Genomic DNA, 21,248 nt, shown 5'->3' with positions numbered 1-21,248 from the left:
CGACAAAGGATTTGAAATCCTTCTGTTGTCATCTAGAACAACAGAGGTTGCGAGCTCTCTTTAAGCGGCCAAGATCCAGCACAACGCGACTATCGGTACAGTTAGTTACACTTTTATTCTCTTTTCTGTAATTCACTAAATCTGAATATTTCTCCAGGATCCAAACCCGCCTGGACCCAAAATAGTCGGATCTAAAGCTAGTCGATCAAGAACAGTACAATCCGAAATTGCCTTCACAGCAGCCTGATCCAAAATGGACGTCTCATCAAGCCCTATCTCGAAGTCGACAGCTGAGCTCGTTAGGCAGATACTTTCTCCAGATACCGAAGGAAGAACAAAGCCAATCCTACGCAGACCAGTTCACACTCTGAAGAGGGCCGGACCATCCATCAAAGCACCTCCACGCGACTACAAATCCCCTTCCCCGGAGGAGGACGAATCATCTAGAGACTGTGACTCTGAACTCGAAGAAGCCTGCCAAGAATTAGACCGTCCCAAACTCGAGAGCCGCAGTGAGTTTCCCGAAGAGCAATCCAGGCTTTTCTGCTGCCCAAACCTCATAAAGCACTTCCGGGCCTCTCCTATGATGCCCCTCGAACTGGATGAAACACACGGCCCCATCATCGAGGACTTCATCGCCCATGTCAATAATCTTACGCTTGAGTGGCGAGTTGAAAACCCCACGTTCGACATCCTCGGCGATGTGGCATACATCATCAAAGTTAACAAAGTCGTGAGAGGCGAGGAGGTCTTCACTCATCTATTCTTGCAGGATGAGAGCGAAGGCTGGTTTGCGGAGCTCATGCGGACGCCGAAACTGCTGCCGTTTAACCCCAGTGGTCCAGGTAGCTACCAGAGCTATTGTTGTACAAAGCATATCAGTATGTACAGGGTGGGGTTCTTTGAGAAGGTGTACTCGAAGAAACATGACAGATGGACATTTGGGGATAAGGGACTTGATGTCGTGATGGGATTGATGACTCAGTCTGAGAGGGAGGTGGAGATGCTAAGCTGTCCCGCAATTCATTGACTTGTTGACACTACGGATGGGAGCTGCTCTTTGGGAGCTTGTTGAAGGATTTCAAGGGGAGGGTCGGCCACTAGCCGAAAATTTGGTCCGTCTCTATACTGAAGTATTAGTAAAAGAGAGGAAACAGCATTAGAAATGGCGTTAGCGGGATGAATTAAGACCTCAGCGAGAGCAAATCCAAGAATCCGGACTTTCAAAGCTTGGTTTTGCTTGCCTTGTACAGCCTGCTTCCCATATCTTATAGCAAGCGGTGTGGGTGGGATAGAAAATGGAACAGATAGTCGATAACTTTCCAATATCTTACCATGAACTCTTTGATTCTCGCGTGAATCCATAATCGTGAGGGTGGGATAGGCAAGGTTCCATTGTCAACAGAAAGAAGTAGATAGGTAGATCTGGCTTGGCAATCAAAGAGGGGGATATATCAGGTGCAAACAAACAAATTGCTTCTTTCTCTATTTCCTGGTTCTCTAGCTTTAGAAGTTTGACTATGTTATGTTATGTTAATAATGATCTCAGTCACTCGATTTGCTGTAACTAAGGTATGGTGATGAGCGTTGGTTGGATTACCTACCTACCTACCTAGGTAGCATCATCATGTGTCACTAGGTAGGTAGGTAGGGGATTTTGTTGCACGTCGCATCGGCGCTCGGCGCTTGTTGTCTTGAGAGGGCCAGTGAGATTACCTTAGCATCACATGATACTGGCTGGCTGGGTCAGGAGAGGGAAGTTTTGTTGCACGTCGCATTGGCGCTTGTCATGGGGATGGATGCTGAACGTTGGTTTTGATTAGCATCACGTGATAGTTAACTCGTGATAAGGGGCAATGTCTAGTTTCTTGAAGCGACCGCTCTTTTGATACAATGATTGAATACTGGGAGTTATATCCCCGTATGCCCAGAAGAAGTACCTCATTGTATGAAGTTATGCCAACCCATATGCTGTACCTCTGCGTTATCCCAAAATCCCAGATCATGCGCTATTCGACGACAAGCTCCTATACCACCGCACGCCCCGACACCAGGAATTCGTAAGCCTTCGGGCTAGTCCACACAGTCTTCTTGTCCTCCCTGCTCCAATTTGGCCAGAACTCTCTGAGGCTTTTGATGAATCCGAATCCTCTTTCCCGGTCTCCCAATCTCTGTCACGAGCCCTTTCCTTCTCCCGCCCATCCATTGCATCCCGCCCTCTATTCCTGAGATAGAAATAACATTGGAAAGCCATCCCACAATCCCTACACCGAAGCCTCATACACTCGACAAGTAGAGAACAGTATTTGAAGAAGTCTCTGCAAGGTGCTTCTGCAGAAAAATCAAGAAAACCCACGTTTGGCTCATCGCTCAGTGCTATGTAGGTCCTCACTATACATGACCGCGTCATCCTCACAACCCTGATAAAACATGCTGTGTTTTCAAACATTCTTCGGTACTGTCCAGATTCACCCCGAAAGATTCGGTGGTTCTGGATCGCTTGTGCGAAAGTTGAGACATTGGGTCCGGAGGATATACTGGTTGGGCGCATTGCGGGTATGTGATGCTGGTTAATTGCGGGGCGAGGAGTGATGGAGTTTGGATGGCAGACTAGAGTGCCCCAGGATTCTGGGGGTTGGGCCATTTTCTAATGCTGGAGTTAGCAGAAAGATACGAGTAACGTCGCAGATGGTACACACAAGGGCTCTTAATTTGCTCTTAATAATGTTCCTGATCGACTGCTCTGAATATACTGGTGGTATTTTAATGACAGCTCTACAATCCAAGTGATAATTGCTGGCCCTGTAAGATATCATGTTGTTTGGAAGCAATGACTAAACGCATATGGGAGGGATCCAAACCTTCTTCGTTAAGCATGTCTACTGATGGAAAACCTTAACTCAAAGAAGAAGAAGAAATAGAGTTCTTCAAAAGTGCTACTTCCTGGTATTCGTTCATCTCGAGACACAACGAACTGGTGAGATATACTTCCCAGCGTCATCGTATCACCACTCAACCAGGCAAGGAGCTGCTCTTTCGAAGAAGTAGTTTCATGGTCCTTGAATCAAAGTTTGAAAAGACGAGACTTCCGAGGTTGCTGCTGTAGCAATGTCGTCGGCACGAGAAGACTATTCGCGACTTCCCTCTTTTGGAAGCATTTAGGTATATTCCTCCATTGCCAGATACTTGGAGGCTTCAACGCTTTTTGATCTTGGAAAGCAGAATACGTATTTCACTTCCATCAGTTACAATAACATATGTTGCTTTGCTCCGAAATATTCTTTTAGGCCAACCCAACATCGACGACGGCAATTGACCACCGACGTACTCTCCGTTCTCGATGCGTCGTCGATCAGCCGACTAACCGACAAAACTGTGGCAATTCGTGATGGATCGAAGAAACCCATTGTTCTGCTGCCAGACGGTTGGAATCGTAAGAGAAGCAGACGGATTATGCGAGGACCGCACGGAGCAGAGCACAACTCTCTCAATAATCAATGAGCTATCCAGTTATGCCCTCGAAATTCTCATCTTCCAAGAAACCGAAGCATTGCTGGACACTATTTTCCAAAACCCCCGTGGAAAGCTCCTCGAATTAAAAATCTGGAATCATATTCATGAGAACGAGCAGCCAGCGCGGTTCATATTTCACCAACAAGACAAGGACGACTTCAATAGATACCTCGAGTTCAGGTCCCAAGCTTATCTTATTTCCAGTCTATTCAAGGAGACGGGCTCCTATGTCAAGGTGCATTGTGGTACCGAAACACACTCGGATCGTTTCACATGTACTCTCATGGCGAAAAGGTTTATGACACCTCCGCCTTGGCCAGAATTGCCACCACCGCCCATCACAGTTTCATCTCCTACGGTCGAGGACCCTCCCCTACCAGAGAATTCCACCACAGAATAGCCAACATCTTCCCCTCGTGTAAAGCAGGAAATAGTTTGAATGATGGGACAAATCACTTGTGGCACCCCCACATACCACGCCCACGCCTCGGCTTGAGGACGCGAACATGATCGCAGAGGCGCTACTCTCTCTTTATACCAGCCACGGAAAAACTAAAGAAAAGTCCGGCGGGCCAAGAAGGAGAAAGCAAAACAGGGCACCGGGAATTTTGATGCAAGGAAGTGTCCACAGTCAATTCATAAGCAAAAGCAAAAGGGGAATGGGAATGTAAAAGCTTAGAGTCAGTGAATCAAGACGTTACCAGAAGGACTACCCATCTAAACGCATTTGGCACTCACCACCTCCCAAGGATGTCAGATGTGGTTGTTGAGAGAAGCTGGTCGTCAATTTCCAGAATCACTAGAATCACACCAAACATTGACGATATCCAGATACCTTAGCCACCCATAGCCGTTACTTCAAATATTAAAACCATCATGGTAATCCAGATGATCTAATTTCTGTCAAATGGCTGGAAAAAGTCATAGTATTCCAAGAAGAATGACGACGATTCCTGCATAAATCTAGAATCTAAATTTATCCCTTTGCTGCCAGGTACGGATGTTCTAAAGCCTAGAGTTACACAAAGGTTACCAGAGTCCATATAATAGAAAAGGGGGATCCATACCTGGATAGCTGTTAACCTCGATCCACTTTCATAGCGCACTAACTTCTTAATCAAATCTTTCGCCTCCTCGTCCGCGTTTGGCAATAGTTCATCCCACGAATGCCCTGGGAATTCTTGATACCACTCAAAGGGAGGTGTGCTGAAATTTACAGCCTCGGGCCACGTCTCCTTTGTCGGCGTACCTATAGTCTTGAAGATACTCAAGATCAAACCCAGCTGATTTCCGTCCTCTGACGTATCCCTCGATTCGAAGGGAGCTTTGGGTGGTGTTTGGACACACTCAGCAAGCATTACACCCGCAGCCCACATATCAATACCAGAACCATATGATCTGTTACCAAACAATGTTTCAGGAGCGCGATAACACGTTGTGCCGACCTCTAGAATCTTGTGATGAGCTGGCTCGTTGGTCGAGAGAGTAGGATGCCAGGCAGTGCCGAAATCTGAGAGGTATGCAGGTCCATTGGGAGAAGCCAGCAGGAGATTGGATGGCTTAACATCCCGATGTATGATACCTTCCCCGTGAAGGTATGCGAGAGCCGAGAAGAGGTCGTGGAAACATCTCCGCGTGAGATCAGGAGAGACTGGTCCTGAACTGATGATCTTTGCAAGTGTGAGAGGCATAAATGGAAAGACCATAACGAGTCTGCCATCTTGATCTCTGCAGGTCTCTGAGAGCTTGATTATTGACGCATGGGATAGCTGCTGGAGTATCTTCACTTCTCGCCCGGGGTTGTGGGGCTCGACGTTGTGAGTCTCGGTGATCACTTTCAATGCCACAGCCTCAGATTTATAGACCTCAGAAACTAGACCACTCGCAATATGGTGGCAGTTCTGGAACCGCCCTATTGTAATTCCTGGACCATCGGGATCCTGAAGGAAACTGGAGTCGTCCGTTGGCGGCTCTTGGCTCGTGATCGCATTGCAAGCTGCATCGTAAGCTTCCTAACGCACATATGAGCTTCTGCATAAATATTTGAGAGAGACAATTCAAGGAAAGTGGCAAGCTCCAGCTGGCTATCATGTTATGAGATAAGGAGGTGCAAAAATAAACGGAAACTATCAAGCCTCGCTGGATGGATACGTAACAAGCAGTTACCAGTTTTCTGTAATATGTATGAAGCAAGTGGTTATGAGTACAAACAGACTGAGCTCTTGGAGTGTTTTACCTGGCCCAGGAGAGTTCGCTGACTTCAAATTCTGACAACCAAAAGGAGGATATATAATCACGTGACAAATGAGATATCTGAGAAAGAGACTCGACTTACTCTGGACTCAGAGGTATTGTAGGCATCAGTTTCAGCAGCAAAGGCGGCTTTGTGGGCAGTACCAGTAGAGCTCAAGCCTTTGGCTTCGATGGCTCTTTTCCTGGATCATGGTGGTGATCAGCTTCAAGACTACTCTCTCCTGGCTTGGCTTTTACTTACAGCTTTTCTATATTGGCATATCGATCCACTGCTCTAAGAGAAGATCTCCAATCTGACACGGGAGCCATTTCTTCAACTCATGGATCCATACCCAAGCCTTCGAGGCGTAACCTCACGGTCCACCTCTATCTGTCTCCTTGTCTTTGGAGCGTCGTACTTGGTATTGACTAAGACGGTTGAAGGAAAGTCGAAAGAGACTAAGGCTTCAATATCGAAGTATAAATCACAGAGCAAAAGGGCCTGGAAAGGATGAGATCTCTTATTAGAATTGAGCAACGAAGCGTCGCTATTGCACTGCATAATTTTGTTGGTGGTACGTTCGCACGAGTAATGCGACGTGCATCCTTAGCAGGGGTTTCCCGCGAGAGCCGAATCGTGGAGATTTCGAGTGATGAGCTCAGCAGCAAAAATCGATGTCATTAACTACTACAAAGCCCATCGCGGTATTGCATATAATCCCGTATTACTATGCGCGCACCCTTCACTTTTCTCTGTGACCGTCAGGAATTACTCTGATCATGGAGGCATTATCACGGCAGGAGTATCCTGCTATGCTGGTAAGAGCGCTGTACTCCAGCCATCTTTGTGCCTCTGCGCGTCGACTGACACCAAACCAAGGAACGTCTGCCCCCAGCCGGAGCTGTTGCGAAACTCAATGAGCGCGTGAAGAGGATTGGAAAGGTTAATAGTGAGATAGCGGATTGGCTCCAGGTACGGATAGATCCCTCGACCGGCGCGCGTGAACGAACCGTTATTTACATCTCCACAGGAGCGCCGGAAGGTCGAGGAAGCATATGTTGCGGGACTGAAGAAGCTTGCACGCAGACCACTGCAAGAGGTCGGAGGTGAACTGGGGTACAGTCTCTCGATTGACCCTATGCGATTACAAACTGACCGTGAACCAGTGTCTTCGATGCCGCCTGGAAGAAGATCATTTTCGCGACCGAGTCCATAGCACAGTCCCATGCGACACTGTCGCACGGGATAGAAGCAGATGTCGAGCAGCCGTTGCGGAACTTCGTGGGGAGCAATCGCGAGATGCAGGCGATGACTACAATCCAGGGCAATTTGGCGGCCATGGCTAGGGAATTGGACTCTGCTCAAGACAAGTCCGACAAACTGACCAGGAAGGGTGGCAAGGCTAGCACTCAGAAGGTAGAGACCGCTACCTCACAGCTCCAGAGTGCCAAACAACAATGGGATTCGCAGGCGCCATTCGTATTCGAAACCCTTCAGGCCTTGGACGAGACTCGGTTGAACCACCTTCGCGATGTCCTCACGCAATACGAAACACACGAGGCGGACCAGATTGAGCGGAACAGGGTTACAGTTGAGGAAACTCTAAGTGCCTTGTTAGAGGTCGATACAGCGCAAGAGATTCGAGCCTGGTCCAATTCAAACAATTCCAGGAAGCCAGCGACAGAGCGGAGGACAAGACAGCCATCTCATGATGCGGGCAATACATCGCAAACTGCGACTCCACGTGCACCACCAGCACCTCCAGTGCATAGCAATACCGACAGCGCGAGCATGAGATCAAGTGAGAATTCTGCGCGGCGTGAGAATTCTGGAGGTAAGATTTCTCCCTGACACATCCAGAGCATAGGATTCTGGTATCTCATTATACTGCGTTGATGCAGTTCCCACACCTTTAGATGCTTCTGCTAACTAGTGTCTTAGAATCTAAGTTGAAGAGCCGGTTTGGTACAATGCTTGCGCGGAGACGACAAAGTATTCATGGCGGATTCAACCTAACACCTTCGCCCCCTAAAGGCTTTACAAACTTTAGTCGAAACACCCACAGCAGGGAAGGACCGCCACATCCATCTCCTCGCGCCTCGTCAGGTAATTTGCGGGAGTCGCCGCCCGCTCCTCATGATAACCGTCTATCTGCCCTTGCAGAATCTCCAACAGGCCCCGCATCCGCCAACGGCGGTGCTGATGGTGCAAATCCACAGTCAGGGCTCATTGCAGATGTGCTACCTACCACCGCAGCTTCGAATGCCTCCAATGGCACTACTACTTTCGGATCTCCTAATTTAGCTGGCGTTCATCCTCCTCCCGGCCCACCACCACACCGCTCGAGTTCCTCCCCTCAGAACAGTAGAGATTCCGAGGGCTTCATTGTGCGAGGAGCAATGAACGACCCCATTTCCCAAGCACAACATGACGCAGCGATGGAGGCAGAACAGCATCAATTCAAACTTGATATTCGACGAGATCCCATTCCAGAGCAAGATGCGGATGCACAAGCAGCGTTATCAAATGTTGCCAACACCCTGAGACACGCTCAATCGGTAACCCCAAGTCGCAAGTTGGGAACTGTGAGAGGACGACGAGATGTTCGAAATACAATTTATGTGCCCAACTCGTTGGATGTCCCAACGCACGACCACCCGCTGCCGCCGTCTCCAGGGATTGCAGCTGGTAGGGCTGCAGCTCTGGCATCATTATCAACAAGCGAACATGCTGCGCCTGCGCCAATTGCATCCGACACGACGTCGATTCGCTCAGGCCACTCGCTCACGACTAATGCTGTAACGAAACACGCTGATATGCATCAACCCGGGCTTAATGCCTCAATCATTGAAACAGTGAGTGCAACATTCGAAAATGGAACCATTCAAACGGCAAAGGTGAGCGGCGAGGTCGCTCTTGTCTATAATAAGGTTGACATTGAGGATGAAGCACCACCCAGTAAGCATATGATATTCACGTGTCAAAGACTCGATGCTAACTTGTAAAAGCACATGAGACTATTCGAGTCAACAATTTTCCTAATCTAGAAGCCATTGGGCCAAATCGGACATTCCTTCACCCAGTTTCAGATGACAAGTCAGACGAGTTCACAGTCGACCTTGCATCTATTTCATCAAAGCCCGCAGCGGCATTCACATACAGAGTACACGTTGACGAAACGAATTTAGCCTCTCAAGGTCCGCTCCTTATCAAACCGGCTTGGAAGCCACAAGGCGATAAACTAGCTCTCGTCGTAGAGTATTGCCTGAATCCAGCATACAGCTCCGAACCCGTATTATTTAATAATCTTGTCCTCATCGCAACATATACTGGTGCCAGAGCTACCGGCTGCCAAACCAAGCCAACCGGCACCCATCTCAAAGAGAAGTCACTCGTTTACTGGCGCTTGGGGAATCTGAGTCTTTCACAGGAGTGGCATAAGGTAATTTGTAGATTTGTTGGTTCCGAGGGCGCCGTGCCAGAGCCGGGCCATATCGAGGCGAAATGGGAGGTTCATAGTTCTGCTGCACACCCGCTCCTGAGCGGTATCAGTCTCTCACGCTTGGATTCTAGCAAGGGCAGGGACAAAGAGGAGAGCGTAGACCCATTCGCCGATGATTCCGTATCGTCGACGTCAAATTGGGTAGATGTTGACATCAGCAAAAAGCTCGTGGGTGGAAAGTATGAAGCCAGATAATAGTAAGGGGACATTTCCTCTGTGTAATAGCTCTTAATTGAATTCTGTACATCTCTAATGATATTGTATGTCTGCATGTCGTCCGACCTCTTGGCTTGCCTTGATACTTGCTCAACGAGTCTCTGGTCTAGTTTTAAGGCATTCAAAGGGCCATTCCGGGGTAATTTCGCTGTGAATTCGTGAATTTCGTGTAGATCCTAACCGCGGCCTAACCAGGACCTCCCCGCTTGTCCGTACTAACAATCCCTCTCTGTAGCTGTCCTCTCTCAAGATTCAGTATGTATATGTGACATGAATGTTGGGGCTTTGGCGGAAAAAAAAAGGGTGATATGGGGGAAAGGGGAACTGGGTTCGATTCCGTCTAAGGGCAATTGTCCTGGGGCTTCGTCTCCAGGACACACAGGACTTCAGGCCTTTCAGGCCCTTATAGCTCAATGGTAGAGCGCGTCACTAGTAATGACGAGGTTGCCGGTTCGATTCCGTCTAAGGGCATTCGCCCTGGCCGCATTTCTTTTTGCGGCAACCTCGTCATGACTTTGCAGTACTAGTGACGCGCTCTACCATTGAGCTATAAGGGCTGATTAGGGCTAAAGACTTGTGGTCTTTTTGTTGTCGAACGATCCTATCGGGATGTAAGTACGGATTGTGGAGGTTGGTGGATCATGCAGACAAGTCAGGGTTGGTTGGTAGAGGTCGGGGCCCGGTTAGCGTGGAGGATATAGACGGCGAATCATGTGATTGGTAGGATCAGTCTGCGAAGCCTCAGCTATAAAGGCTGATCAGGGCTGAAGAGTTGTGGTCTCTTTGCTTCTTCCCTGCTTTGTACTGCGAATCTCTGAGCCAATATTAGTTGAAAGTGGTGTCTTTCCAGTAGGACTCGAAAGCGGCCATGCTTAGAGAGCGAAGGCAAAACAGACAGCCAGGACCTCCTGTGCCATATATGTACTTCTCAAGAAGCCAATCGATGTGCTAGAGGGCGTGGGTGCATTGCGGGCATTCCTCAACATTGTCGCTGACTGAATGTCTTGATTCCGTGTGGGAAGCAGACTGGATGCGATGAATCGTCTGACTTATGACCTTGATGTAATGGCTGGCGTCACGAAGCTGTTCCATTGCAGCAGGAATCCCCGGGTTGTGTAAATGCTCTACAAGTTCCAAGAGTCTTCTTCGCTTTGATGGTATCCGTCCAGCAAATTGGGGTCTGGCTGCCAATTCACGAATGACGACGCCGTGATTGATTTCTATTTCGAAGCTCTCTTCAAGAGAGTTTGCATATGGGTTGTACCTAGTAAACAATGAGTCTCGCGCTTTAATTGGGTATGGGTCAGGTGGTGGTGATTTCGGATCGTCGATGGATTTTCTGCGAAAGCGTACATTAGCAATGCTGAATCTTAGGGGTATGCTTTGAGGGGAGTGAATCTCAACCATTATCATTCATAAGATTTTCTGTCGGGTTTCCTTCCTGGTTATCAATATCGACCTCGAAAAGCCGTCGAGGCTTCAATATCATTTGGTTTCCGCTCCGCTTGTCCAACTGAAACTTGGGCTCAGTCTTCAGAACCGGGCAGATCAACTTCTGATGAGGAAGACGTGGCCTTCTGGAAGGCTTCAGGTAATAGTGGGACTAGCAATGGGTAGAAGAAGAGGGAGGTAAAGACAAGTTGTAGGATCAAAATGCTCCTCGCTGGTGACATTATTACCTGGATCGTTCTTCAATTCCATCAGACCTCATGGGGAATATCCTCGACGATGCCTGCCTCGAGATAAGTATCCTTAAATGTTCTGTTTGAGTTTCTAACTTTGCTTGGTAAAGTGTCGCAGAAGGCAAGAGCCGGGCGGATAAGGTCGCCAAGGTCGTTCAGGATAGAACAATGTGATATACCATCAACGATTTCCAGAATATAAGTATACAGTTCATTCATAGGGCTTGGTGTTTTGACTTCTCAATGACTGCATGGCGTGAACTTGGGAGGCACTCGAGAAATAGCTGCTGGATATCCCTACTTTGAGACGAAGAAGCCTGATTGGGAGCATTGCATCTCTAAGCTCACCACGATTACATCCAATAGCCTTCCAGTTTGATTTCACCTTTCAGACAAGGAGCGCATGGGGTTTTGAGGATTGCACTAATTATGATCGGTACTTTATCTAAGTCGATGATCACAGGTTTGATCAAAAGGATACCAGATCCATGGTGATAAAGTGATCTGCAAAGTATTCACGTATGTTATGACAGATCAATCCTCAGAGGAGCCAACTAGAAGCCTGGCACCAGTTGGATCTCAACGGGATCCAAGCTTCAATCCTCTTCCCGCTTGCGAATCTACTGCTGGTTTCGATGGCTATTTCGCCCCCAACAGTCCTTCCAGTCTCCATGTAGATCCTGGAACTGAAAGTTTTCATGACTCTCAGAGCACGCCAGGCTCTCATACTCTGCCCAGCGCCGAGGGCTCTTCCAGCTTTGGTGCCGCTTTCGACTTCGGAAATGGCTGGAGTCTTTTACCTACATCTCAGCCATAACTTCAAGAATGCAACCGAGTAGGAGAAAGGAACGCGGCGGTAAGCTGGGCAAGGGAATAAATCTCCGATTGGAAATGGAAACAAAGCATTTATATTGATTAGACGAGAATAACTTGAATTGTGTGTATCTCGGAATGTGAATTCTGAAACTCCTCGCTCAGACCAATGCAATGATCAGTAATGTACAACAATTAACAAACAGGCAACCCCAACCCCCTATGAAAAGTCAAATCTGTCTGGCAATACAATTGGCGCTACAAGCGTCCAAACGTAGATGCCATAACAGATCCAAGCACTAATTATCTTCACCCAACTAGCCCAATACGTTCGTCCAACTGGCTCGAAGTCTTGAAACTCATCTTTCTTTTCTGATTCGAACCTCATGGTCAGGAGGGTTGCCACCCAAGTGGTCGCCAGGAAGAAGATGACATGGAACAAGGCATAGCTGTATTGGGTAGAAGTTCTCTCGTCATCCTTCGCGGTATTTCCGCCATCACTCTCATCATCATCGTCCAAGAGAGCATCGGCGGGAAGGCTTCCTTCTTCAACGGCTTGGCGAAGAGCTGCAGCGCGCATTTCGCGGCGACTGTTTGGTTGCTGAGTAACGAGATCATGTTCATCATCATCAGGTAGCCTGATACTATTGCCTTTGGATCCAAGAGCAACGCCTTGTGTAGCTGCTCTGGTGGTGGTATATGCGACTGTGAGCATAGTGACAATAGCACCAATGACAACCGAAGTCGTGCGTGTGCCTTGAGCTCGGATAAGAGGGTTGCAGTGCTTGTCGTCAGGCTCCATGGAGACAGCAGACATAGTAAGGTAAGTGCAGTATATGGCAACCATCGCTGACTGCGCCAGGCCCGCTTTAGGGTTGTATTCTTGGACCGCCGGATGTATCGAAATAAAGGAAACGATCAAGAAGAGCACCAGGTTAATACTGATGGATGCTTGGTTCATCGTGCAACCGCTCGAAGCGAAGAAGATGTACATGACGATAGTCATGGCCAATGAAGCAGCGTACATCCCGAACGTCGATCCAAGCAGGATGCCTCTCCAAGTCCGTGACTCATGCTCTTCTATCTGATCGAGACAGTATTCCGCCCAAGTATGCGCAAGGTCAACAAGGAGAATCAATCCAAGGAGGAGGAAGAGTGTAGCACCGGCAAAGGCGATGTAGTTGCCCCAAATCATGAAGAAGCCATCTGGGATGAGGAATGAGACCACAATCAACGCCAGCCAAGCAATGATTTTCGGACCCCAAAACCCATTTTGTATGGATGCTCGTGGATTCTTTGAAGAATTGACTCCGAGGAGGAGGAAAGCCATTATAATGTGGAAGATTCCAAGCGCAAAGTTGATCCGGTGCACTGCCACCCAACCATAGCACTCTCCTTCGGGGCAGCTGATTTTCATATAGTCGAAGGTTAATTTCTGTAGCTTGTTGATCGCCCATGGCGTGAGCATAATCCATGACAGTATCGAGTTCACAAGGAGGAGAAGGGCGTATGCAATACGTGTAGCAACACTACATTCACGGTCAGAACCCAGGTCAATTGAGATCGAGATGCGACGGGAGATTTCACGAACCTGTTCCCACATTTGCCGCACGCACTACACACTGCAGAGCAGGTAGCCGCACCGCAGCAGCTTGCAGCGAAGGTAACAAGCTAGAGATGCATGTCAGTAACTATGTTGTCTTGGAGGTTGGAGGTTTGGGAGGAAGCGCATGACGTACTGTGCCCACGCTTGGCAAAGCCATTAGCGGCAGAGACAGTGCAGCACCCATATTGGAGTACTCTATCGCAGTAAGATATCTTGATGTTAATGAGACCCCGCAACCCCTGGGTTTCTATGCAGATGCCGGTGAGGATGGATGGATGTCTGTTGTGGAAGAAGCAGGCGGCGTCATAAGGACGTTCCTCGAATATCCGCGCGGCTGTTGCCATGTTGCGCTAGTCCTAAGATAGTGTCTTAGCGCAGCATGTTTCTGCGCCTCCCCGTAGATCCCCCTGGCTTGAGATAACGCGACGGGTCCTCGTCATCTCCATAGCAATTAGATAATCCGATAATCCGATATCTTCCAGACCCCCAACTTACGAATCTCTAGTTCTCAACACACCGTGCCACAATTGAGTCCACGAGCATGATCCATTTCAGCCATCGTTGATTTCCACATCCTGCATCATGATAAAGCACTGAAACCGCCCTTCTCTGAATCCAGTCCGGCACCAACCATGTCGGAGAAATCCCTACAAACGGCGCGGGTGGTGTCGAGCGTGGCGGCGACATTGATATCATTGGCATGCGGAACCAACGTATGTCAAGAAGTTTACAATATACCGTGACATACCAATGCTAATAAGAGCAGTATGTCTATTCGGCATGGGGTCCCCAATTTGCAGACAAGCTACGCCTATCATCAACGCAGCAGAACCTGATAGTGAGCGATCCGGAATATCTGGCTCGATTATATACTGATTGGTTCAGGGCGCGGCTGGAAATCTGGGGATGTACTCGATGGGGATACCTATTGGAATGCTGGTGGATACAAAGGGACCACGGAGCGCTGTCCTAATGGGCGCAATACTTCTGGGCGCGGGCTACTTCCCTCTACACCAAGCATATGATAGGGGGTCAGGGTCAATGCCGTTACTCTGCATGTTCTCCTTCTTCACTGGCCTTGGTGGCTGCGCTGCCTTCGCCGCTGCTGTGAAGACGTCCGCCCTTAACTGGCCTCACCATCGAGGGACTGCCACCGGGATTCCCGTAGCCGCCTTTGGATTGAGCGCCTTCTTCTTCTCCATGTTTGCACAATTTGTGCTCCCAGGATCGACAGGACACTTTTTAATGCTGCTTGCCTATGGGACCTTTGGACTGGTGTTTGTCCCTTTCTTCTTCCTACGGGTCCTGCCACATCCACATTACGCCGCCGTGCCGACAACCGAAGCTGGAATGACCGACTCGCAACAGCTTTATAGGACAAGATCAGAGGAGAGCAAGTATCGTGCCGCGCGGGTCCTCGTGGAAGAGCCAGGTAGGTCTACTTTTGTAGTTCCGTATTCCGGCCAAGAAGACAACCTAAGTCAAGATACAGCGGCCGAGGCACCTGGCGGCGTGATGTCCGAGACTTCTTCCTTGTTGTCTAGATCCACAAGCTCGTCTCCGGGCGATATTCCTGAAGAGAACCATGTTAAGGATCATGCCCACCGTGTAGATATCCGAGGTCTAAAGATGTTACCCATGGTTGAGTTCTGGTTGCTCTTCGTCCTCATGGGGATCTTGACGGGTATAGGATTGATGACGATCAAGTAAGTTAAGTAGTATATCTTTCTCTTCCTGATAAGTCCTAACCGCATGAACAGCAATATTGGCAACGATGCAACTGCCTTATGGAGACACTACGACGATTCCGCTACAGACGACTTCATCATGAAGCGCCAAGCCATGCACGTGTCCATTCTCTCCATCTGTAGTTGCATAGGCCGACTCACAAGTGGTAAGTCTCTTTCCCCCCCCCAAAAGGAGGTCTCAACTAACCCCCTCCAGGCGTAGGATCCGACTTCCTCGTCAAAGTCCTCAAAGCGTCGCGGCTCTGGTGCCTCACGCTCGCCTCCCTCGTCTTCCTCATCGCGCAACTCTCCGCGCTCTCGATCCAAAACCCGCACTTCCTCACCCTCGTATCCAGCCTCACGGGTCTCGGCTACGGCTTCCTCTTCGGCTGCTTCCCATCCCTCGTCGCCGAAGCTTTCGGCGTGCACGGTCTGAGCACCAACTGGGGCTGCATGACCCTGTCCCCGGTCCTCAGCGGCAACATCTTCAATCTGTTCTACGGCGCCGTCTACGATCGCCACTCCATCGTCAAGGGGAATGGCGAGCGCGAGTGCACTGAGGGCTTGGCTTGCTATCGTAGCGCTTACCTAGTCACCGTCGTCGCCTGCTTGCTGGGCTTGCTGGTCAGCCTGTTCAGTATTCAGTATACGCAGCGCGCGCGCCGCGAGGAGGAGGCCCGCATTAAGGATTTGGAGGGCAGGGAGGCCTAGATAGCCCCGGGGGGCGCTTTTGTTGTTATGAAATCTTATCTCATCATGACTTGCCTGCTTGCTTGCCTGCTTGCTTGCTAGCTAGCTTCCGTCTTTTACATATTTGTTTCCTTGATTTTCTGTTTCCGTGTCATGCCTTCGTTCCTTTTCTTTTTTTTTCTTGTTCTCGAGTCACGATCGATCGAATTATGTGTAACCTGGTAGGCGTTGGATAAATAAATAGATAGGTACCTAAATAGATAGGTATAGATGAATACATACATACATACATAGACTGCGGTCGTCGGTATCTTCTTTTCCTCACTCACTCACATTCAGCAGTTTATTACATGATTTGAGGGAAGTAGGTAAGGTAAGGTAGGGTTACTGTATGAACAACATTCCATTCCATTCCATTCCTCATCTCATCGGGTCTCTATATTCAAGGTCTCGTGTTTGCTGCTGCTCTCTCTCCTCTCAGCAGAAAAAAAGAGAAGAGAAGAACAACAACACACAATAGGCGCGTATTTTCTATCTACCAAACTCATCTACCAACCCCAACGAGCCCAAGCCAAGCCAAGCCAAAAAAAATTCGACCTATCAATCCGCAAGCAGGCAAGCAAGTATGCGACAGGCCGTGAAATATTCATTCCCAAGCGCCAACGCAACGCAACGCTTACCCCTCCCTCCCTCTCTTTCACTCGCAGCCAGCCAAGCCCCGCCTAGCTAAGCGAGATGGTGAGAAAAAAGAGGGAGGTGGGTTCGGATTTCGTCTCCTCCCGCAAAAGGCCATTTTCGAGCTAGGTGGGCTCCGAATATACAAACAACGTTTTCTTCTTCATCTTCATCTTCTTCCTGCCTTCCTCCTCTTTTCTACCCGGGGTCGCGCGCTCATTCCCGGATCGAGGTGGGGATGGTAGGTATAAACATTAATGTGGCCCGCGGGCCCTCTCCATCAGATGCAGACAGGGCAGAAGAACACCACCGAAACAAAAACACAAGCTCGAGCGCTCGGCGAGCGCGAGCGAAAAGGGTACAGGATGGACCGAGGAAAAAAAAAAAACAAGATACCCTATGTACAGCGAGCACGACAAATGCGAGCATGCAGAACACTGTCTAGAGAAAAGCCCCAGTCGCGAGAAAAAAAGATTTGAAAAACGCTTATATATGCTGGTAAACGCCGGTTATGAATGGATGCAGAATCTAGCGTAAATGGGGAAATAAGGATGCCTTGGTTAGGGCACCGTGTCGTGTCGGTTCGTTCCTGGTCGTGATCGATGCTAAATCATCGGATTGCTTCAGGGGGTCTTCCCTCGCTTGCGACCCTCGTTCCCGTCTGATTCGAATACCGAGCTTATGCCCGCTAGTGTCCATGACGAGGCGGAGGAGTGGATGGCGACGAGCCATGCGGCGACAAAATTGACGAGGTAGTGAAGCACGTAGGCGTAAGTCACTCCGTACACTGCGGCATAGATAGCAATGCAGAAGAAGAAGACGCTCGTGAGGTGGCGGAGGCGTGACATAACTCGTGGGACCATCTTGCCACTGGTAAGCGTCTCGACCAGGAGGATGAACGGCATGATAGAAAGGACGTTGTGGTGGGAGGAGAAGGGAGTAAGCCAGTGGACCGCTAGATTACGAATCCAGACCACGAGGATGGGTAGATTAATCGGTAGTATCCACAACATAAGGATTAGGATCGAATGAACATAATTGTAGAAGTTATAACTCGTATTCGAGCGAGCTTCTCGAGCAAAGCGAAGAGCTCGGGCACAGGTTGCTATCTGGACAAGACACGCAACCAGGTACGCGAACTGGTAAGGGATGACGGTCGAAACTAGGAACAGCAGGACGGCGGTGGTCAAGATTCGGCGTCGAGGAGTTGATGGTGCGAAGGCCGGAGATATTGCTCTTCTCTTATCATCGTTTCGTAGCCATGCTGGCTTGACACTCAATAATCCATACAAGGTACTGGAAACGTGAGTGAGGGAAAGCGTTGCATAATTGACCACAACACAAACTCCAACACAGATGAGCCCTATTAAAGGAACCATGAACCAGAAGATTGGATCTTGTGCGCCCACCAGAAGGTCGTTCTTCGTAAAATCAATCTGTGGCTCCGTCGCATTGCCACCCCAGCCCCACCAGCCGCCAGATGAGGTTCGAGGGGGTGCTAAGCTTGCTTGTGCAAGCGACACTGACAGACACGTGAGAGCGAGGAGGACAAGAGGCAGGGACTGGCGAAGACACAAGTCCAGACTCTCAGCAAAGGGCATGAAAACCCCCGTCTCATCGTAGACCCGGAACTGTTTCCTCAACACAAGAGCAACGACCAGGAGTGGGAAAGCAGCAAAGACGGTCCTGTACCGCATATACAGCTTCCCTAAGCTCCCTGGGATATCAACCTTCAAGGAGACCCTGATGCTGGAATTGCAGGTAGGATCTGTCCAAAACTGGAGGCTCAGCCCATCTGGGGCCTCCTTGTGCTTGAGGGGAGGTGGCATGAAGGGCGAAACGCCATGCAGATTGATATCGGCATGTCTTACATTGACAAAGTACTTCGACTCGTAGGGCTCTGATATGTATTGTCGAAGGAGCGGAGTAAAGAGTTCGGATTCATCCCCGCAAACTTGATTTTCCATCTCCAAGGTGTAGGCTAATAGACTGGAGTGGAGTGCAGGAATCTTGACCTCCGCAACCATGGGCCTATTTGACGGCAGCTTCATCTTCATTCCAAAGGCCAAGAGTCGTCGAAGCCCAAGCGAACGAATCCGATGTGACTGTACGTTGTCACTAAACTCAGCCACTACCCAGCCGGGAGTTGGATCCACCGCTTTATCAACAATAGCAACAAACTGGTGGTCCATAATGTCTTCCAAATCATACTGTAAGTAAGAGAATGGTAGCACCTCCTTTTCTTGATCGAGGTAAAAGGGCCGTTTGCTCGATCTCGTTGATGCAGGGAGCGTGATGACATCGGAGGCAGCGTTCTTGCAGGCCAGCCTTGTGGACCCAGAGCTGTCCCCGGAAAGGTCCATATTCATAGAAAATAAAGTTGCTGACTGCCCTGGGTGCAGCGGAAATACGCTGCAGAACAGAACCTCCAATTTCCCGGCGCCGCCTGGAGCATCCAGTTTTTGATCTGTCAAGAGCGTGAACCTCTTTCCCCCTGGTGTACCCTGCGGAGGTATGGGTAGAAGATGTGCGTGCGGTTTGCGAGACTGGCCAAACTTTCGAAGCGTCAATCGTTCCCCCTGGGCAATAATCGAGTTCGAATTATCCTCCAAGGTTAAGAGCGTGGTAGGTTCTTTCTGCGACAGAGTCTTCTCAGCGATGGCCTCCATACCTGTCAAATACCACTTCTTGAAGATTCTCATCCTATCGGCTCGCGGTTTCGTCTGAGCAGGCCGGTTGACATCAATTACGTCGTATAATGATCGGACTACGACTTTCCGGAATTGATCGCACCAAAGGATTGCCTGATGATCCATACTTGTCCATACGTTCGGTACAGATGAGGTGAATACGGTGAAGCCATGGGTATCTGGCACGAGGGACTCCAAACTGGCGTAATCTGACGGAACGACCGTGTCTAGCCCCCCTCCAGCTATGGATACCAAGGTAACGTGCCACAAGGGATTGTTATTCGCCCACTTTTGCGAATATGCTTCTCTCCAATAGTCGTTGATTCTCTTGTAGGTGTTGACAATCTCTGCATCGAAGGAGACTGGAGGTCTCGCATGCGGAGCCGACATGGTAATGATTGTGTTGATCGAATTCGATTGGTAATTCGGCATGATCAGCATCGTCCGCGCAACTATACCTCCCATTGAATGCCCGAGGATAATGACAGAGGTAGGATCCGGAAGATCGGGGTCTCGTTCGGACCTGCGAGGATCGTGGTATAGCGATAAAATGTACGCAACTGCCTCGTTCAGGTATTCTGCCTGGTCCAGCATCGTTTGCCCATGGAAAGCAGTTATATCTTCGTTAAAATCAACCGTGAAAAAGTCCAGATTTCGCGCGCCAGCATTAATCGCCGCAGGATCGTGTCGTACGATATCGTGGAAGTAGGTCGCAGCCTCGGCCGCGATTGGGCGAACCTGCTTGTAGCTACCGGCATTCCCAGGGATGAAAAGCACAGGAACTCCTTTAACCTACCGCAGATGTCAGTATTGTTTACATCATGAGGAAACCCGCCATACCTTTGTATCCTCGTCTACCATCCCCTCTCTGTACAAGTAAACTGAATACTTGCTCGCAAAACGCGTGTGTTCGGTGTCGAAATCCGAGAGCTTCGCAAAAGAGGGTCTCATATATGACATGCGGCATCCTTTCGTGTCCAATTGTCGACTTGTAAATGAATGAATAATGGCCGCTAGGGAGAGCAAGGCCACGAGAGTGGTGACGATCGTGAGGGCAGAACATGCCCACGGGTTTCGCAGTCTCGAGCGACGGGCATTCAGTCGTGGTTCAGGTATCTTCTCAGCAGCAATGGCCTCTTTCGAGGCCACCGTGATCACGGCAGGTTCGGCGGACCGATTCTTCTCCATCTGGCCATTCCGCGCTTCCGCCAGCTTCCAAGTCGTATTGTTTGAAGCCCGACTGCGGGCTATGGAGGGCCTCGCGTCGATGCTCCTCCGCGTCTCGATGCTTTTCCGCCGGTCCAGCTCGTAGGACGCGTTCGGGCGAATTGGCTGGACTGCGGTCGCCTGGCGATTATTCGAGTCCCGAGTCAAGATGGGCTCACCCGAGCAGGCCCCGGCGCCCTCGAGGGAGGAGGGTAGGTCTGCATCCGCTGGGGAATCGTCGCCTTCTTCCTCTGCGGCCGATCCCGACGATCGCCTCCGCATCTAAATGGCTTTCAGGACTGGCCCGCTCCGTCGCGACGATGCAATGGAGGGATTGACGAGTTGCGGTGGTGCAAAAGGAGGGAATGGGGGAGGGGATGAGCGTGCAGGAAGGGAACGAAGGGGTCCAAGGCTCTAAGGTCTTGGTCTAAGGTGCAAAGGGGCCTGCAGATAGGCGAGGCGAGCGCGGCCAACCAGCGAAAATTCGTCTTGGCTGACGGGACGATAGCCAGCGGTTTTTGCAGCAGTAGGCTGTAGCAGTAGTAGCTTCACGACGGCGGAGCGGACTCACGGGGCGGAAGGCAGATCCACCGTCTCTGCTTAGTGCAAGTTTCAGCAAGTTTCGACTTTTTCCAACCGCAAGATCGGGAAGAGGGGAGCAGAGGGGAGGGGAGAGCAAACCAGCAACGGGGGGG

At 49.8% G+C, this 21,248-nt stretch overlaps 8 protein-coding genes across 8 annotated transcripts; 4 read left to right on the top strand and 4 right to left on the bottom strand.

Annotated features, from left to right (window-relative positions):
- Positions 1–253: 253 nt before the first annotated feature.
- On the top strand, positions 254–1,030 carry M430DRAFT_25566 (hypothetical protein; the record flags this gene model as incomplete). The annotated part of the gene is made up of 1 exon (XM_024865261.1): positions 254–1,030. The coding sequence occupies one exon, from the start codon at positions 254–256 to the stop codon at positions 1,028–1,030; it is 777 nt and encodes a 258-aa protein (XP_024724416.1).
- A 2,358-nt stretch (positions 1,031–3,388) lies between these two features.
- On the top strand, positions 3,389–3,925 carry M430DRAFT_39852 (hypothetical protein; the record flags this gene model as incomplete). The annotated part of the gene is made up of 1 exon (XM_024867347.1): positions 3,389–3,925. One exon carries the CDS (start codon positions 3,389–3,391, stop codon positions 3,911–3,913), a length of 525 nt encoding a protein of 174 aa, XP_024724415.1. The 3' UTR covers positions 3,914–3,925.
- A 332-nt stretch (positions 3,926–4,257) lies between these two features.
- On the bottom strand, positions 4,258–6,247 carry M430DRAFT_39851 (hypothetical protein). The gene is made up of 4 exons (XM_024867346.1): positions 6,008–6,247; positions 5,849–5,948; positions 4,581–5,525; positions 4,258–4,525 (listed from the first exon to the last, which is right to left on the bottom strand). Exons 1-4 carry the CDS (start codon positions 6,073–6,075, stop codon positions 4,490–4,492), a joined length of 1,149 nt encoding a protein of 382 aa, XP_024724414.1. The 5' UTR covers positions 6,076–6,247; the 3' UTR covers positions 4,258–4,489.
- Positions 6,248–6,525: 278 nt separating this feature from the next.
- M430DRAFT_48236 (hypothetical protein) lies at positions 6,526–9,443 on the top strand (the record flags this gene model as incomplete). The annotated part of the gene is made up of 6 exons (XM_024867983.1): positions 6,526–6,564; positions 6,626–6,718; positions 6,777–6,862; positions 6,913–7,565; positions 7,688–8,704; positions 8,755–9,443. 6 exons carry the CDS (start codon positions 6,526–6,528, stop codon positions 9,441–9,443), a joined length of 2,577 nt encoding a protein of 858 aa, XP_024724413.1.
- Positions 9,444–10,412: 969 nt separating this feature from the next.
- Positions 10,413–10,900, bottom strand: M430DRAFT_39849 (hypothetical protein; the record flags this gene model as incomplete). Its single annotated transcript, XM_024867345.1, has 1 exon — positions 10,413–10,900. The coding sequence occupies exon 1, from the start codon at positions 10,875–10,877 to the stop codon at positions 10,413–10,415; it is 465 nt and encodes a 154-aa protein (XP_024724412.1). The 5' UTR covers positions 10,878–10,900.
- A 1,163-nt stretch (positions 10,901–12,063) lies between these two features.
- M430DRAFT_115891 (hypothetical protein) lies at positions 12,064–13,829 on the bottom strand. Its single transcript, XM_024861609.1, has 3 exons — positions 13,699–13,829; positions 13,551–13,630; positions 12,064–13,488 (listed from the first exon to the last, which is right to left on the bottom strand). Exons 1-3 carry the CDS (start codon positions 13,747–13,749, stop codon positions 12,180–12,182), a joined length of 1,440 nt encoding a protein of 479 aa, XP_024724411.1. The 5' UTR covers positions 13,750–13,829; the 3' UTR covers positions 12,064–12,179.
- A 197-nt stretch (positions 13,830–14,026) lies between these two features.
- M430DRAFT_64323 (hypothetical protein) lies at positions 14,027–16,232 on the top strand. The gene is made up of 5 exons (XM_024869100.1): positions 14,027–14,278; positions 14,332–14,403; positions 14,451–15,271; positions 15,326–15,459; positions 15,510–16,232. Exons 1-5 carry the CDS (start codon positions 14,198–14,200, stop codon positions 16,001–16,003), a joined length of 1,602 nt encoding a protein of 533 aa, XP_024724410.1. The 5' UTR covers positions 14,027–14,197; the 3' UTR covers positions 16,004–16,232.
- Positions 16,233–17,280: 1,048 nt separating this feature from the next.
- Positions 17,281–20,835, bottom strand: M430DRAFT_95961 (hypothetical protein; the record flags this gene model as incomplete). The annotated part of the gene is made up of 2 exons (XM_024869918.1): positions 17,281–20,139; positions 20,188–20,835. The coding sequence occupies 2 exons, from the start codon at positions 20,833–20,835 to the stop codon at positions 17,281–17,283; spliced, it is 3,507 nt and encodes a 1,168-aa protein (XP_024724409.1).
- Between the last annotated feature and the right edge of the window lie 413 nt (positions 20,836–21,248).

Source organism: Amorphotheca resinae (assembly GCF_003019875.1).
Source record: "Amorphotheca resinae ATCC 22711 unplaced genomic scaffold M430scaffold_2, whole genome shotgun sequence".
Taxonomy (NCBI): Eukaryota; Fungi; Ascomycota; class Leotiomycetes; order Helotiales; family Amorphothecaceae; genus Amorphotheca; species Amorphotheca resinae.
The sequence above is the reverse complement of the archived record's forward strand: the minus strand, read 5'-3'. Positions and strand labels throughout refer to the sequence as shown.